This window comes from Adelges cooleyi, unplaced genomic scaffold (genome assembly GCF_023614345.1).
Source record: "Adelges cooleyi isolate 19-005CV unplaced genomic scaffold, UGA_ACOO_1.1 ACOO_flye_CR_arks_rails_tigmint_CR_PRNA_8, whole genome shotgun sequence".
In the NCBI taxonomy this organism is placed as follows: Eukaryota; Metazoa; Arthropoda; class Insecta; order Hemiptera; family Adelgidae; genus Adelges; species Adelges cooleyi.
The window spans coordinates 5,649,488-5,672,154 of NW_026096513.1; the positions used below are offsets into that span (position 1 = coordinate 5,649,488).

At 31.0% G+C, this 22,667-nt stretch overlaps 2 protein-coding genes across 20 annotated transcripts in view; both read left to right on the forward strand.

Annotated features, from left to right (window-relative positions):
• The window catches only part of LOC126845549 (F-actin-monooxygenase MICAL3), a 53,305-nt gene extending 47,144 nt beyond the window's left edge, over positions 1-6,161 (forward strand). For 9 of the 13 annotated variants that reach the window (XM_050584232.1, XM_050584235.1, XM_050584233.1 and 6 more), the window contains 4 exons: positions 881-1,213; positions 1,635-1,838; positions 5,249-5,379; positions 5,456-6,161. In XM_050584232.1, the coding sequence (XP_050440189.1) occupies positions 881-1,213; positions 1,635-1,838; positions 5,249-5,379; positions 5,456-5,633 (846 nt within the window). In that variant the 3' untranslated portion in view covers positions 5,634-6,161. Of the gene's footprint in view, positions 1-880; positions 1,214-1,634; positions 1,839-2,008; positions 2,135-3,991; positions 4,115-4,532; positions 4,916-5,248; positions 5,380-5,455 lie in introns of those variants that run through there. The other 4 variants (XR_007686795.1, XR_007686794.1, XM_050584237.1 and 1 more) reach the window with 4 other exon arrangements.
• A 6,765-nt stretch (positions 6,162-12,926) lies between these two features.
• LOC126845556 (uncharacterized) lies at positions 12,927-22,228 on the forward strand. 7 transcript variants are annotated; one of them, XR_007686797.1, is made up of 7 exons: positions 12,927-13,041; positions 13,875-14,041; positions 14,437-14,685; positions 14,852-15,035; positions 15,121-15,293; positions 16,009-17,932; positions 19,265-19,378. XR_007686797.1 is itself a non-coding variant. In XM_050584259.1 (7 exons), exons 1-7 carry the CDS (start codon positions 12,999-13,001, stop codon positions 22,059-22,061), a joined length of 849 nt encoding a protein of 282 aa, XP_050440216.1. In that variant the 5' UTR covers positions 12,927-12,998; the 3' UTR covers positions 22,062-22,228. The 7 variants fall into 7 exon arrangements, 5 of the variants coding, with proteins under 5 accessions (XP_050440216.1, XP_050440214.1, XP_050440212.1 ...); XR_007686798.1 differs by having other exon boundaries at positions 16,009-17,085; positions 19,265-19,350; XM_050584259.1 differs by lacking the exons at positions 14,437-14,685; positions 14,852-15,035; positions 15,121-15,293; positions 16,009-17,932 and adding exons at positions 20,422-20,670; positions 21,463-21,646; positions 21,732-21,904; positions 22,029-22,228 and having other exon boundaries at positions 13,875-13,960; positions 19,351-19,431.
• Positions 22,229-22,667: the final 439 nt, after the last annotated feature.

Here is a 22,667-nt window from a genome sequence, read left to right on the forward strand (position 1 = left end):
CAAATGTACTGTCACCCGTCGACTGGTTTCGAAATACTGGGCCCAACCCATTAAACCCAAATAGGTTTTAATGGATTAACCCTATTAAAAAAAAAAAACATTGTGCAAAAAAAATAGCATATTTCAACTGCATTTTTATTAACCAATAAATTACAGCTCTAATAATAAATAACAATATTAACAAAGAATATTTATGATAAAATAATTTTTTTTATTTACCCAGGCTTAACTTTTTTTTTTAATTCATCACTTACAACTTAATACACAACTGTATTAAATTTTAATGGAAAAATTAAAAATTTCAATTAAAAACACCAATAATTTATTTAATTCTCACTGAGTTTAATTATTAAATAACTTAACAAATATAAACTCACTATCTTAGATAAACTCATATTAATTCTAAATTGTTTGAATATCAATAAGTAGTTGTTGAAAAAAATACTTAAACAGCTATTTAAATGCAAAACCTGGCGGTTTGGATTGGACACTTTGTGTGATTTTTAATTTTTTTTTTTTTACAACATAAAATTAAAGTGCTTTATTTTATTTTTTTAGTAGACACCCTCAAAAAATCAAACCACATTTTTTAACACATTTACAGTGTAAAAAACAAAATTATTTATAATTAAATACAATAGTTTGTACCATAATATGAAGTTTCGCATCGTAGCGTTGATTCGACGCTCAATCCTTAACATCCGTGACCTCACCGGCTAATATTGTAGAATAGGTTTTGTTTAGAAATTGAAATAGTCTGATTTTAACAAGTATTAACCTTTTATTAGACTTGTTATTTTTAATAACCTTGGTTTTTTTTTTTTAAACTATATTTACATAATATTGTATTTGAGTATTAATTTCGCTTGTTTGCGTTCAGGGAGAATCTCCGGAACGTGACATCTACCGTGATCCCAACGTGGTGAGGAGCGAAGATCCGGTAGACGAGACGGCTGAGCTGGTCAAGAGTAACACAACGTCGAAAATGTTGTCGCTGTTCCGGCAAATGGAAGTCGCCAAGCAGGACGTGCCAGAGGGTCCGAAACCGATGAAACGCTTTACGCCTCCGCCGGATTACAAGGAATCTTCAGGAACCGAGTCTGAGTCCGACGACGAAGTCAGCGACAGCGAGGAAGAAGAATCTACCGGTAGCGAGGCAAACGGCGACGTAGTAAAATCATCGATGAAAGTAGAAGACGAGTTTTTGAAAAATGTAATAATTAATTCCACAACTACAATTATTCGATGGGGTTAAAACCACAGTGGAGTAGGTCACATTAACCTTGTTTAGAGAAAAACAGAAAAACTCTTGTATTGTGCTGTCATCTGGTGGTAGAGGTTATGAAATGCCACTTACTCCACTTTTGCGTCTCGATAAACTGACCATTTAAGATATGCTTACAACACATAACTTTTAAGGGTAGTATTACTTACAGAGCACTATGGTTTTCACCCAGTCGTTAGCACATGGTACACATTTTTAGAATATACAACAATATATTATTCAAAATAAGCCATAAGGGATGCTAAGATATATATATATATATATCTGTTTGTTTCCTTGTTGCTGTATTTATTAATTTTTTTTTTAACGCATCAATGATGATTAATTTAATAATATATTATTTTGACAGGCTCAAAACGCTGTGAAGGCGAAATCGTTAAAAGAAAAGTTCGAGCATTGGGAACCCGAGAAACACTCCATAAACAATGCCGTAACCATGTTGGACTCGGAACAAGAAAGTATTGAATCGACGAAATCGCTTCTTGCCCGTTTCGAGTCTTTAAAAGCCGAACGACCGGCCGAAAAGCCAAAACCAAAAGTCAACAGATTTGTGGTAATTTAATAAAACAACATTTTTTATTTTTATTTAAATATTATGCATTATTGAAATTATTATTATTACTATGATGAATTTTAAATGCTTCTTCTATCTATATTAATCTTCTTCTTCTGTTGTGGCCTGTCCGTTTTTTTTTTTTTTGTTATAATTTTCTATTTTTGTAGGCCAACGGTAATATGTCGACGGTCGGACGCAAAAAAGACATATATTGGGACTTTTTTAATTAACGTCTGACGTGTGACGACATAGATATCAAATTTATTATTCTTAAACGATACATTTTAGGTAAATAACCAGCGTTCTTCTGCAAATCCAGTACGTCATGTGATAATATTATTAATTTTTTGATTGGCTCGATTTATGTGATACATAGTGCATTAACATCGGACAAAGCGAAGAATAAAAATAATACTATTCTATTCCTATTGCCATTTGAACCTTTGAATGTTATACGATTAATATAATATTACATGTTATACTAAATTATTATAGATACAATTCTGAACACTCGATTGATGCCACAGATTTTTACCACGTTCTATTAAATAGTCAAATTTGAACTTACTAATTTCATTTATCAATAATCAAAAGCTATCATTTCTTCGGCACTAAAAATAATTGAAGAAACACCATAGGCATATATATATATATTTTTTAAACGAATAAATTTGTAACAGTTTTATTAATTAATTTAGCATTTCAATGGGTTCTTCTTTTTTTTTTATCTAAAAATTGTCGGAACTGTTTGTCGCAGTGCTCAACTTGGGAAAACCTTTTATAAAATCATAATTTTGAAAATTCAACTTAAAACTTTGTTCAATCCGAATTTAGATTGTACAATAGTCCGATCAGATATTTACATTTAATTATATTTATAAACAAATACCGACGAGGTAGTTAAATTATATTTTATTGTAAAAAAAAAAAAACTCTTATAATTTTGCCAATGTTGTATAATATTTTATTTATATATATTTTTTTTTTTTGAGATTTATTAAATCATTATAACTTGTATGGATTTCTTAACCGGTCGTAGGCTGTTTTAAGGCCTAGTTTGGTGGTCACCTCTGGGAGTTTGTTTTACTGCTTAGAGAGAGTGCTCGATGTGACGGTGAGCGCTAACGCAATGCCGTCTCACCTCTGCCCACGTATCCATTATACATAGCAGCAACATCTATCGATTTTGCTTTTTGTATTTTTGAGGTTACTTTTAAATATTGGAGGAACACAATGTTTCCTATGTTAGTTTTTTTGATCAGCCTACGGTAAATATTATTTTTTTTCAATACCTCAAATAGTAAATTTCCTTAGCAATGGTCAAAAATATTTTTATTTTTTTTACTATAAAGAATAATCGAGAGGGTTAAGAAGGCGTCGCACCGCCCATTTTTAAGGAATAAAGTATAGGCAATTTTTTACAAAATCTTAATTTAAAGATAAAACTGTGATGTGTAATTATTAGTTCAATAACTAGGACTCTATTTTGGTAGTTAATTTATTTTTTGGACTATCACAGCATCCTTAAAAGCGATTTAAAAATGTTTATTTATCTCTACTTGTTTAAGCAGACTGAAAATAACTCGCTTAATTTTGGATTTAGAGTAAAAGCACCCATTATAAAATTAAAAGAGAACAATATTCCAGAGGACAAGACGGTGCGTTTTTTTCAATATTCTAAGTATAGCGCTCAGTACATTGTTTAGAAATAACGACTATTTTAACATTTTTAAATGACTGTAACTTTTCAAAAAAATTAACTTTAAAAAAAAAACGCACCGTCTTGTCCTCCGGAATATTGTTTTCTTTTAATTTTATAATAGGTGCTTTTACTCTAAAACCAAAATTAAGCGAGTTATTTTCAGTCTGCTTAACATGTTTTACCACTGAAAATCACCGGTGCGACGCCCTCTTAAGAGCAAGTCTAAAAATGTTTTTGAATACCTACATAATATAAAATAATTTTCAGGAAATCTAAATTATTAAATCTGACACATTGTTGTTTTACCCTATTTTATTTTACCGTTTTTTTTTTTGTGTGTGTTTTTAATAAATGTTGAAAAAATAATAAAACTTAAACGAATAATAAATGGTTTGTGTTTTTTTTTTGTTTTGTGTTTTGTTAAATAATATTTTTGCTTTACGTACAGTGCTGCTATCGTTTGACAGACAACTATTAACTATTTTAATTATTTTGAGAAGTCAATTTTTTTGAATAACCATTAACCCCAACTGGCGTGCTGTGTGTGTGACGTTTGATGTTTGCGACTAAGGTGAGTTTGTTTAACTTGTTTTATTAGAAGTAAAAAAATTAATATTTTAATCAAATATTAAATTACTTGACTTAAACAACATAATATTAGATTGAACTATTGAAATGTGGCAAAATATATTATTTTTAAACGTCACCGTTATTGTCGACAAAATTAAATCATCGCAACCTTAATTTTAAACAATCAACGTTTGCTATTTTGCCATTTTTCTAACTAGTGATTTTTTTTTTTTTACGGTTTATCAACAGAAATTAATTAGTTCTAACTAATATTGAGGTGTAAAATTTTAATAATTTATATTTATGTATTTTTACATAATTAAAAAAAAAAACTCAAAATTCGTTTAATATACTGCGTTTAGTCGTGTCGTACTCGACTGTACTAATAATTGTTTGTAAATATTATTTTTTTGTTTCAGTAAAAAGAAAAGTTCTTTTCAAAAGGTGGATTTACGTGTACATACGCAACATTTATTTACTCAACACTACAAGACGGATCTAACACGGTGGCTGTTGTATTTTTTTTTTTTTTTTACTTCTAAAACAAAATGAAAATTTATTTATTAATCTCACAATATACAATTAAGTCGGAATATTATGAAACAAACTTTTTTTTTTTTGCAACGTCTATTAAATGAATTTATTTACGTTTGTTCGTTATTGAAAAAATACTCGTCTCAACGATGTTAATATACTATTATTTGATAACATTAAAATTATATTATGAAACCAAAATTTGTGTCAAAATTTATTGTAGCCTAATTTTTGTTGTTGATTATTTTTTTTCACGGTAAACGTTTGCTTTGTATTACAAATTTATATTTACAGTTGAATAAATTTTTTTTTTATCGTGTTATAACACCAATTATTTTGTTATTAAAAATAAGTATAATATTATATTATTGGTTAATGAACACTTTTTAAAAATAAAGTGATAATAAAAATATATCATAAAGATAATAAACATTTTTTTTTATCTACATTTTTTTTATACTTATGTCGTTTGCTCGATATGCGATATGTGATTTTAATTTCTCTCTTAAATTAGTTTTTCAAACTTACGCTGATATTATATTATAACCGTTTATGTGTAAACCGTTAACAGCTAACAATGTTTGTTTTATGTTTACGACAGCAACAATCGGAGAGCATCGTGCTGTGCGAATCGTGCGAGAAGAAGGTTTACCCATTGGAAAAAGTGGAAATCGAAGGCAGACCGTTTCACCGGACGTGTTTTAAATGCACTCAATGTCAATGTGTTCTACGGTAAGAGTTTATTTCAATTTCTATTATTCGACTTTTATGATTTTTTTGATTTTATCCCTCCCCCCCCCTTTTACAGTATGGACACGTTCACATGGAATAATAACAAGCTGTATTGTCTGCCACATTTCAAACGGCTGTTCATATCAAAAGGAAATTACGATGAAGGTTTTGGCGGCAATCAACACAAAAAGAAATGGGAAACCAACGGACACCACGCACCGCAGCCGCAAGTCGTAGACAGACCATCCAATTAATATTAATGTTATAAATGACAATTATTATATAAATGTAAAGAAAAACAATTTAATAATTATTATAATAATATTAAAAAAAAAAGAATTAGAACCAATCTTAAACGATAATTGATGTTATTATAAAGAGAAAAAAAATTAAAATGTGATCGTGAAATGTTGAATTTCAAAGTATAAAACTGAATATTATTATTAAATGATGTGTATGCTTTTCGTATTGCTACTGCGAACTATTTATTTTTTTATTCGTCCAATTGGTCAATATTACCGAAATTATTAATGAATTATACTTACATATATGTATTTTTTTTTTTTTTTGTATAATTTATTATTTTTTATTATTTTTAGTATTTTATTTAATTGTGTATGCATAAAAATGTGGAAATAAAAATATAACGATACAATCGTTCTATTTATTTTGTGTTTGTTGTTTATATAAGTACATAATTTAATAGTCGTAACCCGATATGAATCAGCTAGTTTCTAGCAAAACAACATTAAATCGATTGCAACTTAAGCGTCATAGTTAAATCTCGTTTGTTATTAACATATTTTTATACTATTTTTGATTAAACTAAAATTAAAAATAAATGTAATCAATGGTTTACCTCATTTACCGTTGTTTTCAGTTGAAGAAAATTAATAATCCGAAAATATAATCTCATGTTTATTTTTCCAGTGTTCAAAAAAAAAAAAAAAGAAACTTAAAATGAAATGGAACCATACATTGGTTGATATTTTTCAAGTAAAATAACAAAAAGGTTTCAATAGTTATAGCTTTAAAATGTATGAACTAAATACTACTTATTTGTCTACCAATGTACTTTAACTTGAGTATAATTAAATCACTTTCAATCATTATTGTTTGCCTTCGCCTTAAACGTTGAAAACCAAATTTTAAAACAATGGAAGTTGTAGCTAACATTAAATTAAATTTGCATAACTCATACCACGGTTGTGGTATAAAACGAAATTACCTACAACCGTGGTTCATACTTGCTATTGTTTACATTATTGTTGAGATTAATTGTAGTGGAACACAAAAGAAATAACAAACAAACACTTTGAGTAATAATAGAGTTAATATTATAGACACAAGTTAAACCAATAATAACAATACAATATAGATATATGTATAAGTCAGAAGTAACAAGCACATTAACAAAATAGTAGCTGTGGAACGAGTGTGTCCCCTTGTCCACATACAAAGGTATTTATATCATAAATCTAGGTTAAATCAATTCATACAAAATACTTTCTAAGATTTCACATACAATAGTGTCTTCCTCGACATACTAAACTAATCACATTAAAACTACCTTAGAATATTAATTACATTTCAACACTCTCCCTTAATTAATATTTTCCTTAATTAACTATTGTCCCAACACACTTGAAACCAGTTGTGGATATTCATAGCTGATCTGATCATCTCGAATCGTTCCTTTGGCAATGGTTTGGTGAAGATATCTGCCAACTGATCCTTTGTCTCCTTGTATTGAAGTTGAAACACTCCATCTTCATACTTCTCACGAATGAAGTGATGTCTGACATCAATATGTTTAGTTCGTTTGTGAAACTCTGCATTCTTAACTAAACGAATAGCACTTTGATTATCTATATATAATATTGGTTGAATACATTCATTATTAGTGATTTCCTGTAATAAACGTTTAAACCAAATGATCCCTTTTACTGATTCTGCCGCAGAAATGTATTCAGCCTCACATGAACTTAAACTTACTGTTGATTGCCTTTGAGATTGCCATGCTATTGTAGAAGAACCTAGCATAAAAAGGTTGCCTGACGTTGACCTTCTTGTCTGGACATCTCCAGCAAAATCTGCATCTGTATAGACACTAAAATCTGAGTTATTTTCAGGTTTATAGTACAATCCAAAATCAATCGTTTTGTTTATGTAACGAATAATTCGTTTTACCATAATCCAGTGAGCTACCGTTGGATTGGATAAATATCTACTCACGTAGCTGACAGCATAACTCAAGTCCGGTCTGGTTACTTGTGATAAGAATAATAAACATCCGACCGCTTGTCGATATGGCACATCCTTACCAATTGGTTTTGATTCTGTTTCTAATGCCGTTGCCCTGTCGAATGGAATCGCCAACTCTTTTGCGTCTTGCATATTAAAACGTCTAACTATGTTAAAAGCATAATTTGATTGATGAATTATTAACGATCCATCGTTCAATTTTCTTATTTGTATCCCAAGAAAATAATCTAAATCATTACTTTTGACCTCAAATTCCTGTTGTAAAGTTGATAATAAAGACTGAATCTTAGATGAACTATTTGACATAACTAATCCGTCATCTACATATATACCCAATATTATCTTATCATTACCGTCATGATTTATAAATACACAAGGGTCTGCTGTGCTTTGTGTTAGATTAAAGCGCAATAAAAATTCTGTAAATTTTTGATTCCAACATCGTGAACTTTGTTTCAATCCATAAAGACTCTTGTTTAATTTACATACTCGGCCTGATTTATCATCATACCCCACTGGTTGAGACATGTAAATTAGTTCCTCAAGAACCCCATTCAAAAATGCTGTCTTTATGTCAAATTGTTTTAATTTCAATTTTTCTTTGGCTGCGACTGCTAAAAGTGCCCTAATAGACTCAAAACGAACTACAGGTGAGAATGTCTCATTATAATCTATACCGTATTGCTGCCTCGATCCATTTATTACTAGCCTAGCTTTATAACGTTCAACATCTCCGTTGCTCGCATATTTAACTTTGTATACCCAAGAATTATTTAAAATATTTTTGTCTGTCGGTCTGTCTACTAACTGCCAAGTATTATTCACAGCTAGTGAATTTAACTCGTCATTCATGGCTTCTGTCCATTCATGACTGTTTTCACCATTGATCGCATCATAATAATTTATTGGTTCCATACCTTTCGCTGTACATGCGGCGTATCTGTCAGGTTTTCGTAGTTGACCCCGGTCACGTAAGTCGTAACGTGGTTCTTCACGTTCTGACTCGTCCGCTACTGGTCGTTGTGAAGTATCGTGTTGAATATCTAAATCACTTTCATATAATGATACATCAACAGTATTGTGACATTCGTTTTTAAATATGACATCCCTAGAATCAATTATAATTCGTTTTTGTTCTAAATATACACGATATCCTTTCTTGTCAATTGAGTACCCTACGAAAATACCTGATTCACTTCTAGGATCCAATTTTTGACGTTTCTCTTTGGGAATATGTGTGTACACTTTTGTCCCAAATACTCTCAGATGTTTTATATCTGGCATTTTATTATAAAATAATTCATATGGACACTTACCTTCCACAGAACTTTTACCAGTTAGATTTATCGTGTATACTGCCGTATTAACTGCTTCAGCCCAAAATGATAAATCCATTTTATTAGCATGAATCATTGTTCTCGCAGAATCCATAATTGTTCTGTTTTCTCTCTCGATTTTTCCATTTTGAGGAGAAGAGTAAATTTGAGTCTTCCGATGTTGTATCCCAAATGTCTGAAATATTCTAGTTACATCATCATTTAAAAATTCAGTACCATTATCTGTCTGAATCGCCTTTATCTTAAAACCTGAACCTGTTTTAAAACTTTTTATAAATAACTTAAGTTTATTTTTCACTTCACTTTTATGTTTCAAAAAATATACCGTACGAAATCTACAGTAATCGTCTTTACATAGTAGAAAATACCTTGACCCGCCTTTCGATTTCTTTTGGATCGGCCCGCACAGGTCTGCATAAATTAAATCACCTATATTTTGTGATATACTTGTCCTGGTTTTAAATGACTTTCTCGATTGTTTGCCAATGATACAGTCATCGCATTGAAAAGTGTCGTCTTTGTCTGGTACCTGTATATTATGTTTTAACAAACACGTTCTTACATACCCGATATTTGATGAGCTAATCTTTTATGCCAAACACGTATTGAATCAGCCATTACTGCTGTTGCATTCGCTTCAATATTTTTAATTGAATCATTTGTATTGCCTGTCAATGTCACGTCTGTAGAAACCTGCAATACTTTTATTTTTAAATGATATAAACCGTTGTTGCGTTTACCTTCGCAAACAACTTTGTTATTCTTCAAGAAAACGCACATTTTACTGTCAGACTTCATCATTAATCCCTTATCTAGTGCTGCACCACAACTAAATAAATTAAACTTTAAGTCTTTTACATACAACACATTTGATAAATAATTTTTGTACGTTTTGTTTTTAACTTGACAAGATATATTAATTCTCCCAGAACCTTCTGCCAACAAAACTGATCCATCCCCGATTGTTACTTTTGCTGGTGAATCAAATTGTTTGTACTCACAAAACCATTCCATATGTCCTGTCATATGGTCAGTTGCTCCACTGTCGAGAAACCATTGATCCTCTTCTTTTTCCGTGAATAATAATTCACTATAGAAGGCTTGCCCTGTTGAACTTGAATTTGAAGAATCGGATTTCGCACCCTCTTGATCCTTTTTGTACTTTCTGCAGTCTCTTTTAAAATGACCTGGTTTTTGACAATAAAAACAGGGACCTACCTTTTTAGTACCAGTATTTTGTTTACTGAATTTTTGTTCAACTGACTTCTCACCACTCGGCTTCTTAGAAAATTTCTTTTGAAACTTTCTGGCAGTCAAAGCATTATTTTCTTCTGCTTCAACCCTCGAACTTACCTGTTGCATTCTGGATTCTTCTATAAGTAACCTAGATGTTAGAACATTTAGATTTTTACTCGCCTCAGGAACACTATCCCAAGCGCTGTAAAAATGTTTGTAAGTCGATGGTAGAGTCATTAAAATTTTGGTTATTAACATCCCTTCCGAGATATTTTCTCCTAGTGAGTTGAGTTGGTTCCGTAAATTTTGAAGTTTACTTATGTGGGTCGATATATCATCACAGGAATTTTTACTGTAACTAAAAAATTTATTTTGTAGTAAATGTACACTTGCCTCTGTTTTTTGCTCGTAGACACTCAGCAACTTATTCCACATTTCATTGGCGGTTTGACAATTAATTAAACATTGTAACGGTCCATCATCCACTGACGTTACAATTATCTTTTGGCATTTTCCGTCTGCCCATCGCCATGCAGATATTTCATTAGCACACCTCGCCCGTGCTTGTTCTTCTGTTTCAGTGGATGTTTTGACTAACCTTGGTTTTGGTATTTCTCCGCTAAGTATTCCTTCCAGGTCAAAACTGTTCACAATGACCCTTATTTGGAATTTCCATAACAGCCATCCTTCTGCACTGGACAACTTAGTAATCTTGACCGAATCTTCCATGACGTCGATCGAACTGTACAATTGTCTGTACCAAGAAATATTACCTTTAGTCAGTAAGTATGTATTGGTCAGTATTCGATGTTTGACTTTTGAGTATCGTGGTCTGGGCCCATAACCTGTTGAGATTAATTGTAGTGGAACACAAAAGAAATAACAAACAAACACTTTGAGTAATAATAGAGTTAATATTATAGACACAAGTTAAACCAATAATAACAATACAATATAGATATATGTATAAGTCAGAAGTAACAAGCACATTAACAAAATAGTAGCTGTGGAACGAGTGTGTCCCCTTGTCCACATACAAAGGTATTTATATCATAAATCTAGGTTAAATCAATTCATACAAAATACTTTCTAAGATTTCACATACAATAGTGTCTTCCTCGACATACTAAACTAATCACATTAAAACTACCTTAGAATATTAATTACATTTCAACAATTATTATTTATACTACCCTTTTCTTTTTTTTTAATTATAAGCTTCTTTTCCATATATAAACTATTAATATAATATTAGGTATTACATGTTGTTACAAACTGCGGTACTTATTTATTTGACTGCTGCTAAAATCATATAAGGTAAGCCTAACCTTTAAGTGATTACTATTTCAATAATTAGGTTTACAAAGTAGAAAGGTAAAAAGATAAATACATCAGCATAAGGACATGGGCTGAGCAAAGTTACTTATCATTTCTCTAACAATCAGTTTAAGTATACTTATTTTATAAAAATCCAACTGGGTTAATTTTAAAATTTACTCTTTTAAAACGTTAAAACAAAATACTAACTAAGCAAGTTTAGAAAAAAATTATTGATTTAAATAACCGAATGATTTTAAACACAGACGGGTCAAAGGACATAAGTAGTAAGTCCCAAACACTTATTTTTACAGGAGAGCAGTTTGTAGTTTTTCAAGTTTATGATAAAAATAAGAAATCCCGAGTTGTTGTATTTGTCCGTTTAATATTTAAGTCACTATAAAATATTAATTGTAAGTCGCATTGATTTAGGAATTGTTACAATATAAGTAGGTATAATAATGCTATCTTGATTTTTCTCATCACTAAAAAAAATTACAAGAATTTACTCATTTTTTGATGCGATGCAAAATTGAGAACGTAGCAAACTTGTTGGAATATTTTTTAGATTTATTAGAATTAACCCCTTTTGTCTATATGGGGTGAAAGCTTTTTATTATTTGGTTTTTTTACCGTAGTTTTAGGTATGAAAGTTAGACCGAAATTAGATATAGTGTTGCTCAAAAAAAACGTACAGTTTGATCAAAAATTTGTATAAACAATTTGTTTTATTTAGGAAAACCCGAACGAAAAAATCTAGAAACACGGTTAAAATAATTAATATTATAATTATATATTCTTGAAAAATTTAATATTTCCACCTGTTGAGATTTTTCCATTGTGAATTTTGTCACCTATTTTTTGATATTTTTTTTATGTGGGGGGGGGGAGTGGTCCAAAGTATGGTTTTTAGGTAGTATAAGGTCTATGTGTAATATAAGAAAATGACAATATGTGATAACGATTTGTTATCTGCCGCAAGCAAGCCAAAACAAAATTATTATATTGCCAAAATGAATAAATATTGTTTACTGTAAAATATAATTAGACAATCACTAAAATCACCTTACCCAATTTTTCACTTTAGAAATACTCAAGGGGGGTCTGGACCCAGGACATTCTTAATAGTTTAACCCGTCAAAACAGAGAACAACACACAAACGTATTTAGCTTATATTTTATAATGTACATATTTTTTACTTAATAGATATGTAACATGTTTACTAGATAATTTTATTTTGTTAGCAAAATATTATACATTTAATTTCCATAATCGATACCGTGTTTTCGAGTGTGTAGAAATAATTCTAGTTTTGAGTGTTTTTAAAAAATAAGTAGGTGTGCAATTATCTAATAAAATAGATTACATGCAATTTTCTTCTATATTTTAGTTAAATAACATCAGCTCAGTGTTCATCTGCATTGTGTTCTATATTAACGTTTCTACATAATCGTGACTAACAAATGGATCGTTCGTTAATATTTCTCCTTGGCACTTTCATTAGCGGTAAATCTACCCGGATTTTATCTGTTTAATTAGTTTTGCTTCGAAAATGCCGATTTGATAAGGTATTCGTTCTATAATAATTGTAAAACCGTTTATAAAATTGGGTATGATTTTTATAATATTTTTCTTGTTTTCGCAGTGTCGTCTACCTAGAAACAAAACCGATAAAAACATTTTAAGCTTAAACATAAAATATGTAATTAACTCTTTGATGGTGGTTTGGTTCAGTACATTAACCACTTTTGTTATAGCCTCTCAGGGTTTCAAGGTTAAAGTAAATAACCACATATATATACATTTTTTTTTTTGCCTTAAATACAAGCTATTATCACATTTAATAGTCAACTTAATTTGATTTCTCACTTGTATGATTGTACACTTTAGTTTTTTTTATCTATTGTTGATTTTATTATTTTTAGCTTACCCTTCATGACCCTATTTTATGAGTAATATTTCCGACACATTTTAATATTACCTAGCTAAAAATGTTTGATTATCATTTTGCTTTAGTTGACCGATATTTTTCTTTTAGCCTAAGTTCGGAAAGCCAAATTGGCAAAGTTGATAAATCGCTGTCTGCGAAACGATACGTTATTGGTTTTGAAACGTACTTGCGTTTTAATTTTAATGTATGAACAATGGTTTATACACAAGACTTTAAAACCACTTGTCTGATTTCTTTCTGAAATTAATAATGTTGTCATAACTTGAACTTTCGAAGCTCTCGAAGGGCTCTAGCTACTCTTAAAAAGGTTCCTGATAGCATTACCAGTATTATTATTATACTGATAACGTTAACATTAATTTTGGTTTCTTGGTTGATATTTATGCAGGGGATTGGCTGGTTGTGTTGGCGCATGTAAAGAACTATGCGAGTCTATCTAGCAATGAACCAAAACAAGATCAGTGTTCTTCAATCCTACGTGAATTTTCCATCCAATTCTTTTGGTCTAATGCCGTCGGATATGTCATATACTTTGGTGTCTGTGGATATTTAGAAGTCAGTATTTCAATATAATAAGTTTGCCTTTGTGACATGTGATCTCCCCCACTCCAACACACTTTTTCCATACTATTTTTGATATTAATATATTTTATAGTTGTGGGCAATCCAAAATTTGTGTGGACATTATCTTGGCACTTTAGGTTAAGCCCATACTATTATAGATCAGTGACAAGAGATGAGTTATAATTGACCAAGTTTTATAAAAATTCGATGATTTTATTGATTTTATCCGTTTTACCACTAATTTCTAGTGAAATTGAAGGAGATGAGAGGAGATAAGCGAACGGAAAGTCAGCTGATCATAAGGCATACTCACGGTCCAATACGTTACCCTCAAAGAAAAGATTGAATTGACTCTTTACAGAAAAAGTTGTTTGTGTCTTTTTTAGTGGTCATACTACACGTGCCGGCGGGAAAGAGCCACCGAATGGAAATGTCAGCCTCGCAAATGGTCGAACCGAGACTCGCGCCTGGATCAGATCAAATGGGGTGTTCTCGGGCTTTTCTGCACAAGCTCTTTGTCGGCAGTGTTAGCTACTAACGTCGCCTGTGGTGGTTACAGTACAGTCTACTTGGAATTTGGACAGTACTCCTGGCAGTGGTGGATACTACAGTGGCCTGCGATTTTCATTTTACAGGTTTATGTATATTATGTCTAAAATTTCGAGTATCCACACTACAAGCGGATACATAGGCACATGTACATGTCTCATACCTATGCCCTCTTACCTTATAGAGGAAAAATAGGTTTATTACATTATAAGCATATGAACTAGCAAGTAACGTGTGTGTGGTCTGTTTCAGGATTACACCACTTACTGGATCCACCGTATGTACCACACTCCTTTCTTGTACAAACGTTTCCATTGTGTTCACCATCGGTACTATCAACCTACACCGTGGTCCGTGACGGCCATTCATCCGGTTGAAATTATCACAGTACATCTAGGTTTGGTAGCACCAATGTTTACCTTTCCCGTACACTGGTGTAAGTGAAGCACGCCCTGACGAGAAACAACACAGTTGTTACTATTACTATACTATAATAATACTGGCATTCCCGTGAATTCTAGTTCCTTTTTCCGTCATTATGCTGTACTTATACTACCACGGTATCATCCAACATTCGGGTATCAATTTGAAAGCGCGTTGGTGGCAGCCTTGGCAACCGGATGTGATGTTCCACGATATCCACCATCAGTTTGTAGACGTTAACTTTGGATTTAACTGCTACATCTGGGATCAGGTACTCGCCAAACGAATGTATTTGACCATCATGAGTCGATTTAAAAAAAATAACATATTTCCCAGTTCGTGGAGGATCATTGAACCATAAATGTGTTCTCGGACAGTCACATTTGTCCATTTGTTGCTAAATCGTAACACGGTAATGTGTCCAACCACATTAAAAATTACATTTGTTCCCTATCTGTGAAAAACATTAACTGATCATGATTATGTCTTTTGGCATTATTCAGTTAGTTGTCCCTTAGCACCTGATTCACGTATCAATAATTTTTTTATCAGTTATACAGGGATTATCAATATTCCCTTATGATCATATGTACCATCCGCACCCTTTTTCTTTCTCTATTCTCTGCCTTTTACCTTTCCATCCACTCCACCTTCTCCTCAAAAACAACGAATATGCTGTAACACATATTATCATGTCAAAATGAAGATATTTAAATATTAACTTGTATCCCTTCATTCATACGTGTATTAACTTGACTGAAATTGTTTACATTTAAGTATATAATTCTTAACAGAAAGCTTTAAAGGCCTGAGTTGTGGTGTTAAAACCTGAGCCCTGGATTTAATCACATAGTTTAATGTTAGATTGTAAAGTATAAAATAAATTTCTATTTGATTGATAAAACAAAATATTAGTGTCTGAACTGGCTGTATTTAAGACTTGACAATAACTTGTATTTTGAAAAATTAATTCATTTTATGTATAGATTCACGGCTCTACTAGGAAAGTACCTCAATGAGACGTACTCGAACTCTTTAAGATAGAAGGACGGACAAGGAGGCCTTTTCGCGGCTACGCATGCATTGCTACACAATAATCTAATAAAGATATTTATGCAAAAAAGTGCATTTAAATGCCAGGTGTATACCTACTATTGGAAATAATGTTTTTTTATTTGTAAGATAAAAAAAAATTGATATAAGGTCATTAAAAGCTTAAATAATTATAACCAAATCGAATACTTACCATAAAATTGGTTTTTTCTTTATTTTTCAATATGCTATGTATTTGATCGAATGACCTACTTTTTAAAACTCAATTATTGTCAAAATAAATATTGAAGGTCTTTTCAAAATATTGTAAACAGAGTCTACCGAAAGTAGTGTTACTGGAGTAGTTAAGTTAGGCGGAATAACCAATCCTAACAAAATGTGCTAGTTCAATTTTTTAAATCAAACCAATAATTACTTACAATATTATAATAACGTCTGTTTTCTGTTTTAAAAATGATTTGAATGCATTTAAGACATTATTTTTTACATACGGGTTCTATAAGTTTTTTACCATTAGTTCTTTACTTAACTTAATTCTTTATTCTCATCTCGCGTTGAACCTCCTTGAATGTATGTTTATCACGTAGGTAGTTAAGATAAAAAGAAGCTAAACTCTGATATTTTCTTTTTTATCAAAATACAAAAATATAATACCCACTTTATGTAATGTTTATTAAAAAAAATAACTCATATTCCGCGGCTTGTTATCTATGAAGACTGGAGTATCATGAAAAAAAAAATACTTTTGTTAGGAATACTGAAACCATTATAAGCGATAAAAGCACAAGACTGTTGGTTAAATTGATTAATTCATAAAAAATTCGATTGTCCCAAAGTTCTAGATAATATCCCTCCTTTTAATGTTGCCTCTGTGCATTTACAATCCATAGCATTGTTTTATACTTCACTTGTTCGGCAGAACTGTACATAGCTTTTTCGCTCCAGTCAACCGAATGCTATATTCAAAGCAGTACAGTCCAAACCAAGCACAGTATAAACCAGCACACTAAGTAAGTATTATAACAATGAAAATGTTTCCATTGCCTGTTGACTGTTGATTCATTCACACAGGCTGCCAAGCTAGCGAGTCTCTGTTGATCAGAAAACGCACCCACCTGAAATGTACCTAATTTGGCCAGACATTCTTGATGGTTTAACCCGCCAAAACAGAGAGCAATAGACAAAAACGTATTTTGCTTATTTTTTATAATGTACATATTTTTTACTTAACATGTTTGTTAGACAATTGTATTTTGTTAGCAAAATATACATTTAATTAAAATGGCGCCTTATGGTGATTAAAGAAAGCGCTAACTACCAGATGCTATATGTGTATTATGTGAGTTGGTTAGATCTCCAAATATTTTTTTACATATTGGGCATTAAAGGGTCAGTACTCGCTCCTTTTGCAGTGTATTATATTATTAATGACACATACATTTTAATCATTGCTTTTTTCTCAAGTAGTTATCAAGCATATTATACAGTTTATACAATATATGTACAGCATAATACTATACCGTTTGAAACATATATCGACAATTACCTGCATAATCGATACCGTCTTTTCGAGTGTGTAGGAATAATTACAGTTTTGAGTGTTTTAAACAGTTAGTAGGTGGGGAATTATCTAATAAAATAGATAACATGTAATTTTTTTCTATACTTCAGTAAAATATCATCAGCTCAGTGTTCATCTGCATTGTGTTCTATATTAACGTTTCTACATGCCTACATAATCGTGACAAACAAATGGATCGTTCGTTAATATTTCTTATTGGCACTTTCAGTAGCGGTAAACCTACCCGGATTTGATCTATTTAATTATTTTTGCTTCGAAAATGCCGATTTCATAAGGTATTGGTTTTACAACAATTGTAAAACCGTTTAAACAATTAAGTACACTCAAAAATAATTGTATAATAGTATTGTTCTTTTTCGTAGTGTCGTTTACACAGAAATGTAACCGATAAAATCGTTTTAAGCTAAAACATTGTTTAAATATTTAGGACATTGGGTTGTTATTGGTTAATAAATAATCAGTTTTTTTTGACAGAAAAAAATAACAAAAATATGTAATGAACTCTTTGATGGTGGTTTGGTCCAGTACATTAACCACTTTTGTTATGGCCTCTTAGGGTTTTACGGTTAAAATAAATAACTCCTTATATATATATATTTTTTTTTTTTTTTGCGTCAATTGGAAGCTGTAATCGCACAAAATAGTCAACTAAACACACCAAAAGAGCATGTGGTTACTTATTAATTTGATTTCTCACTTGTATGGTTGTATACTAGAGTTTTTTTTATAACTATTCATTTTGGTGATTTTATCATTTTTAGTTTATCCTCTAGGGTCTTTTTTTTTGGTGACATTCTTTGCCCTTTAAAGAGATAAAATAATAAATTGAATATGCTTAAAAATGATTGTTTCGCTATAACAGAGTATGTATAGATATGATATTTGATTATTTAAATATATACCAGTGGATTTGAGACATGAACAAAATGTATATATTTTTTTAATTAACTAAAAACTAAAATAATAAGTACAATTTAATTTGTACTTAAATTTAGATAAATTTAAATAAAAAACAATTTATATCATTTTTCTATTTTAATTCTAAGTAAATATTAAATTATTTATGATAGTAAATTTAATAATAATGTAAATAATAATTCAATTTTAAAAAATGTATCTATTAAACAAACAGATTATTTAAAAAAGTCAAATAAAAATCGATTAAAAATACGTTTAAAGTTATAAACTTGTAATTAAATACATTTTATAATATTTAAGTGGTATTGGCTTTAAACCCTTCATTTGTTATTTAAATCAAAAAATGTTTATAGTTGACTTTTTTTATACAATTGCGTAAAATAAGGCACCGATTTAAAAAAAAACAAGGTTTAGTTTAAACAAATTGTTTTGTAAAATAGTACAATGTGAGTTTTGTCTGTATATTTCTCTGGAGTTCGGTTAATGAATAAAACTAAATATTACCTATTGTGGCCTTAGGAAACTTTCAGCGAATGAACTATTCAAGTCAAAAGTTGTAAATGTTATCATGACTTGAACATTCTTAGCTCACCTAGTCTCTAGCTAATGTTAGGAAGGTTCCTGTTAACAATACCATTATACTGATAATGTTAACATTAATTTTGGTTTCTTGGTTGATATTTCTGCAGGTGATTGGCTGGTTGTGTTGGCGCATGTAAAGAACTATGCGAGTCTATCTAGCAATGAACCAAAACAAGATCAGTGTGCTTCAAACCTACGTGAATTTTCCATTCAATTCTTTTGGTCCAATGCCGTGGGATATGCCATATACATCGGTGTCTGTGGATATTTAGAAGTCAGTATTCAAATAAAATTAATTTGCCTTTTCGACATGAATAGCAAAGTAATTGTAAGGGGCAATCGATAATTCGCGGATAACTGATCATTTATTATTGATAAGCAATTAATGATAAGAGAATCAGCTGATAAGAGACAGAAAATTTGTAATCATAAAATAGCACGGTCACAATCCAATGTCTTTTATTCCAATAAAAAATGTTGTTTTTTTTAGCTTCGATGTGGAGCTGCCAAGTTTAAGTTCTTACAATGATATGTTTTTTTTTTTTAAATGTTGTTTTTTGTCTGGAGATACGGTATCTTTTAAGTTGCTGAACCGATTTTTTTAAGTAGAAAGTTTATAAATAGATAGATAAAAAAAATGTACATCTTTTTCAACTTAAAATTACGGCTATAACTTTTTAAAAATAATCAAATAAGTTCTAAATTTATAGATATTATTCTTTCGACATTATATTATTATATTAAAAATATTCGTATGAACAAATTGTTTTGTTGTGTTGTTGATTGGCCTATTATTGTATCGACGGTAGCGATTTATTTAGTGGTTCTTATCGCATCAACTCAAATACTCAAAATATTATCATTTTAAGCAAACTATAGCTTAAACAATGCTTTTAATGTTTTTTTGTATTCCTACCATCTACAGATTCGCATCGAAGCGTTCATTGAAAGTTATTCTATGGCATTCAGTTGTAATTATACCTAAAGACATGTGATGTCCCCCACTCTAACACAATTTGTCCATACTATAAGAGATTGGTGATTAGAGATCAGTGACAAAAGATGAGCGATAATAGATAAAATGTAATACAAATTTGACGGTTCGGTTGATTTCATCCGTTTCACTACTAATTGAAGGAGATGAGAGGAGATAAGCGAACGGAAAGTCAGCTGATCATAAGGCATACTCACGGTCCAATATGTTACCCTCAAAGAAAATATTGAATTGACTCTTTACAGAAAAAGTTTTTTGTGTCTTTTTTAGTGGTCATACTACACGTGCCGGCGGGAAATAGCCACCGAATGGAAATGTCAGCCTCGCAAATGGTCGAACCGAGACTCGCGCCTGGATCAGATCAAATGGGGTGTTCTCGGGCTTTTCTGCACAAGCTCTTTGTCGGCAGTGTTAGCTACTAACGTCGCCTGTGGTGGTTACAGTACAGTCTACTTGGAATTTGGACAGTACTCCTGGCAGTGGTGGATACTACAGTGGCCTGTGATTTTCGTTATACAGGTTTGTGTACATTACGCCTAAATAATATGGCAAGCTGAATGGGATTCCTTTTTTTTTATTCGCGTGCGGAAGCGTTATGATCCGCTCAAAAAGTCAATGACACGGCGAATCAATTAAATATTGATCAAGCCAACGGTAAAGTTAGAATAATTGTAAACTACACTATCGATTTTTGTATATTGTTCGAGGTTCTCGAGTTATTGGCAATTTTTATATTTTTTTCGGTAGTTAGGTGTTAAGTCTAAAATGCAATCGGTCATTTTGGTCAGATAAAAATATCAAGACGAGTTCATAGCGAAAAGGAAATGGAGTACTTCCGTTAAGATTCAATTTAAAGCGTGAGTCTTATCTGTGCCAGCGGACAATATTAAACAGCTTTTTGTTGTTTCAGTAGTCGGTAACGAACAATTCTTTTAGGTGAACTTTATATCGATAAATATCTATGACTCAATCCACTTAGATTATTAATTTATAGATTTTTGATAAAGTTTAAAAATACGCCTAATTCGTTTAAATTTGTATTATAATTAGTTTTCTCTTTTAATTCTTTATATTATCTGTTTCTCTATTTCTTATTCCAATAATCTCCCCTAGACTCCATTCGTCCGCCTTTTTTAATCTGTTTGTAATAACTTTTAAATATTTGAATAACGCTAGTTTTGTGACAATTGCTTATAATGACTGACAGAAATCATGCTAGTCAAGATGCCCTCTTACTATATAGAAGAAAAATAGTTTTATTACATCATAAGCATATGAACTAGCAAGTAACGTGTGTGTGGTCTGTTTCAGGATTACACCACTTACTGGATCCACCGTATGTACCACACTCCTTTCTTGTACAAACGTTTCCATTGTGTTCACCATCGATACTATCAACCTACACCGTGGTCCGTGACGGCCATTCATCCTGTTGAAATTATCACAGTACATCTAGGTTTGGTAGCACCAATGTTTACCTTTCCCGTACACTGGTGTAAGTGAAGCACGCCCTGACGAGAAACAACACAGTTGTTACTATTACTATACTATAATAATACTGGCATTCCTGTGGATTCTAGTTCCTTTTTCCGTCATTATGCTGTACTTATACTACCACGGTATCATCCAACATTCGGGTATCAATTTGAAAGCGCGTTGGTGGCAGCCTTGGCAACCGGATGTGATGTTCCACGATATCCACCATCAGTTTGTTCACGTTAATTTTGGATTTAACTGCTACATCTGGGATCAGGTACTTGCCAGACGATGATTGATTGATTAAAAACCTCACCCTTTACGGAATAGTGTCTTAATTAGCTGTACCTCAGACTTGACAATAACTTGTATTTTGAAAAAATTATTCATTTTATGTATAGATTCACGGCACTAATAGGAACGTACCTCAATAAGACCTACTCGAACCCTTTAAAAAATAAAGATGGACAAGGATGCTTTTTCACGGCTACGCATGGATAACGACCATTATTGTTATACCTACAATAATCTAAAAAAGTATTTCTGTAAAAAAGTACATTAAAAAAAATTCTCTATATTAATTTCAAGTAGAAAATGTGGATACTATGTGTATACTATTAAAAATAATGTTTTTTATTTGTAATATTAAAAAAAAATTGTGATCAAGTATCATTCACTCAATCAGGTATCATTTGTTTATAACCATTTTTTTTTTTATATTTATATATATATATATATATATATATATATATATATTTATATGAAATACCAGGTGATTCCTTTAACGCCTTACACTAGTTTACTCTTAAAATAATTACAATTTTTTAGTTTTTCTTTTTGAAAACATTTTTTTTTTACAATATTAGACAACACTCAAATTTTTATCTTTTTTAGTATTTTCTAGGACTTGTGAAACTTTCGAAACTCAAACGGTAACGTATATATTTTATTAAAATATAAAAGTAAGAATGATTTGCTGAACATGTTGACTGGTCAATAACTAGTTTTGAATGAATAGTTTTAAAGTTTTAAATTTAGGA

Coding starts and splice junctions, on each gene's coding strand:
- LOC126845556 (XM_050584255.1), top strand. CDS start 12,999: ATGGATCGTTCGTTAATATTTCTCCTTGGCACTTTCATTAGCG. Junction 13,042..13,874: donor CCTTGGCACTTTCATTAGCG/GTAAATCTACCC, acceptor ATATTTATGCAG/GGGATTGGCTGGTTGTGTTG. Junction 14,686..14,851: donor CTGCGATTTTCATTTTACAG/GTTTATGTATAT, acceptor GGTCTGTTTCAG/GATTACACCACTTACTGGAT.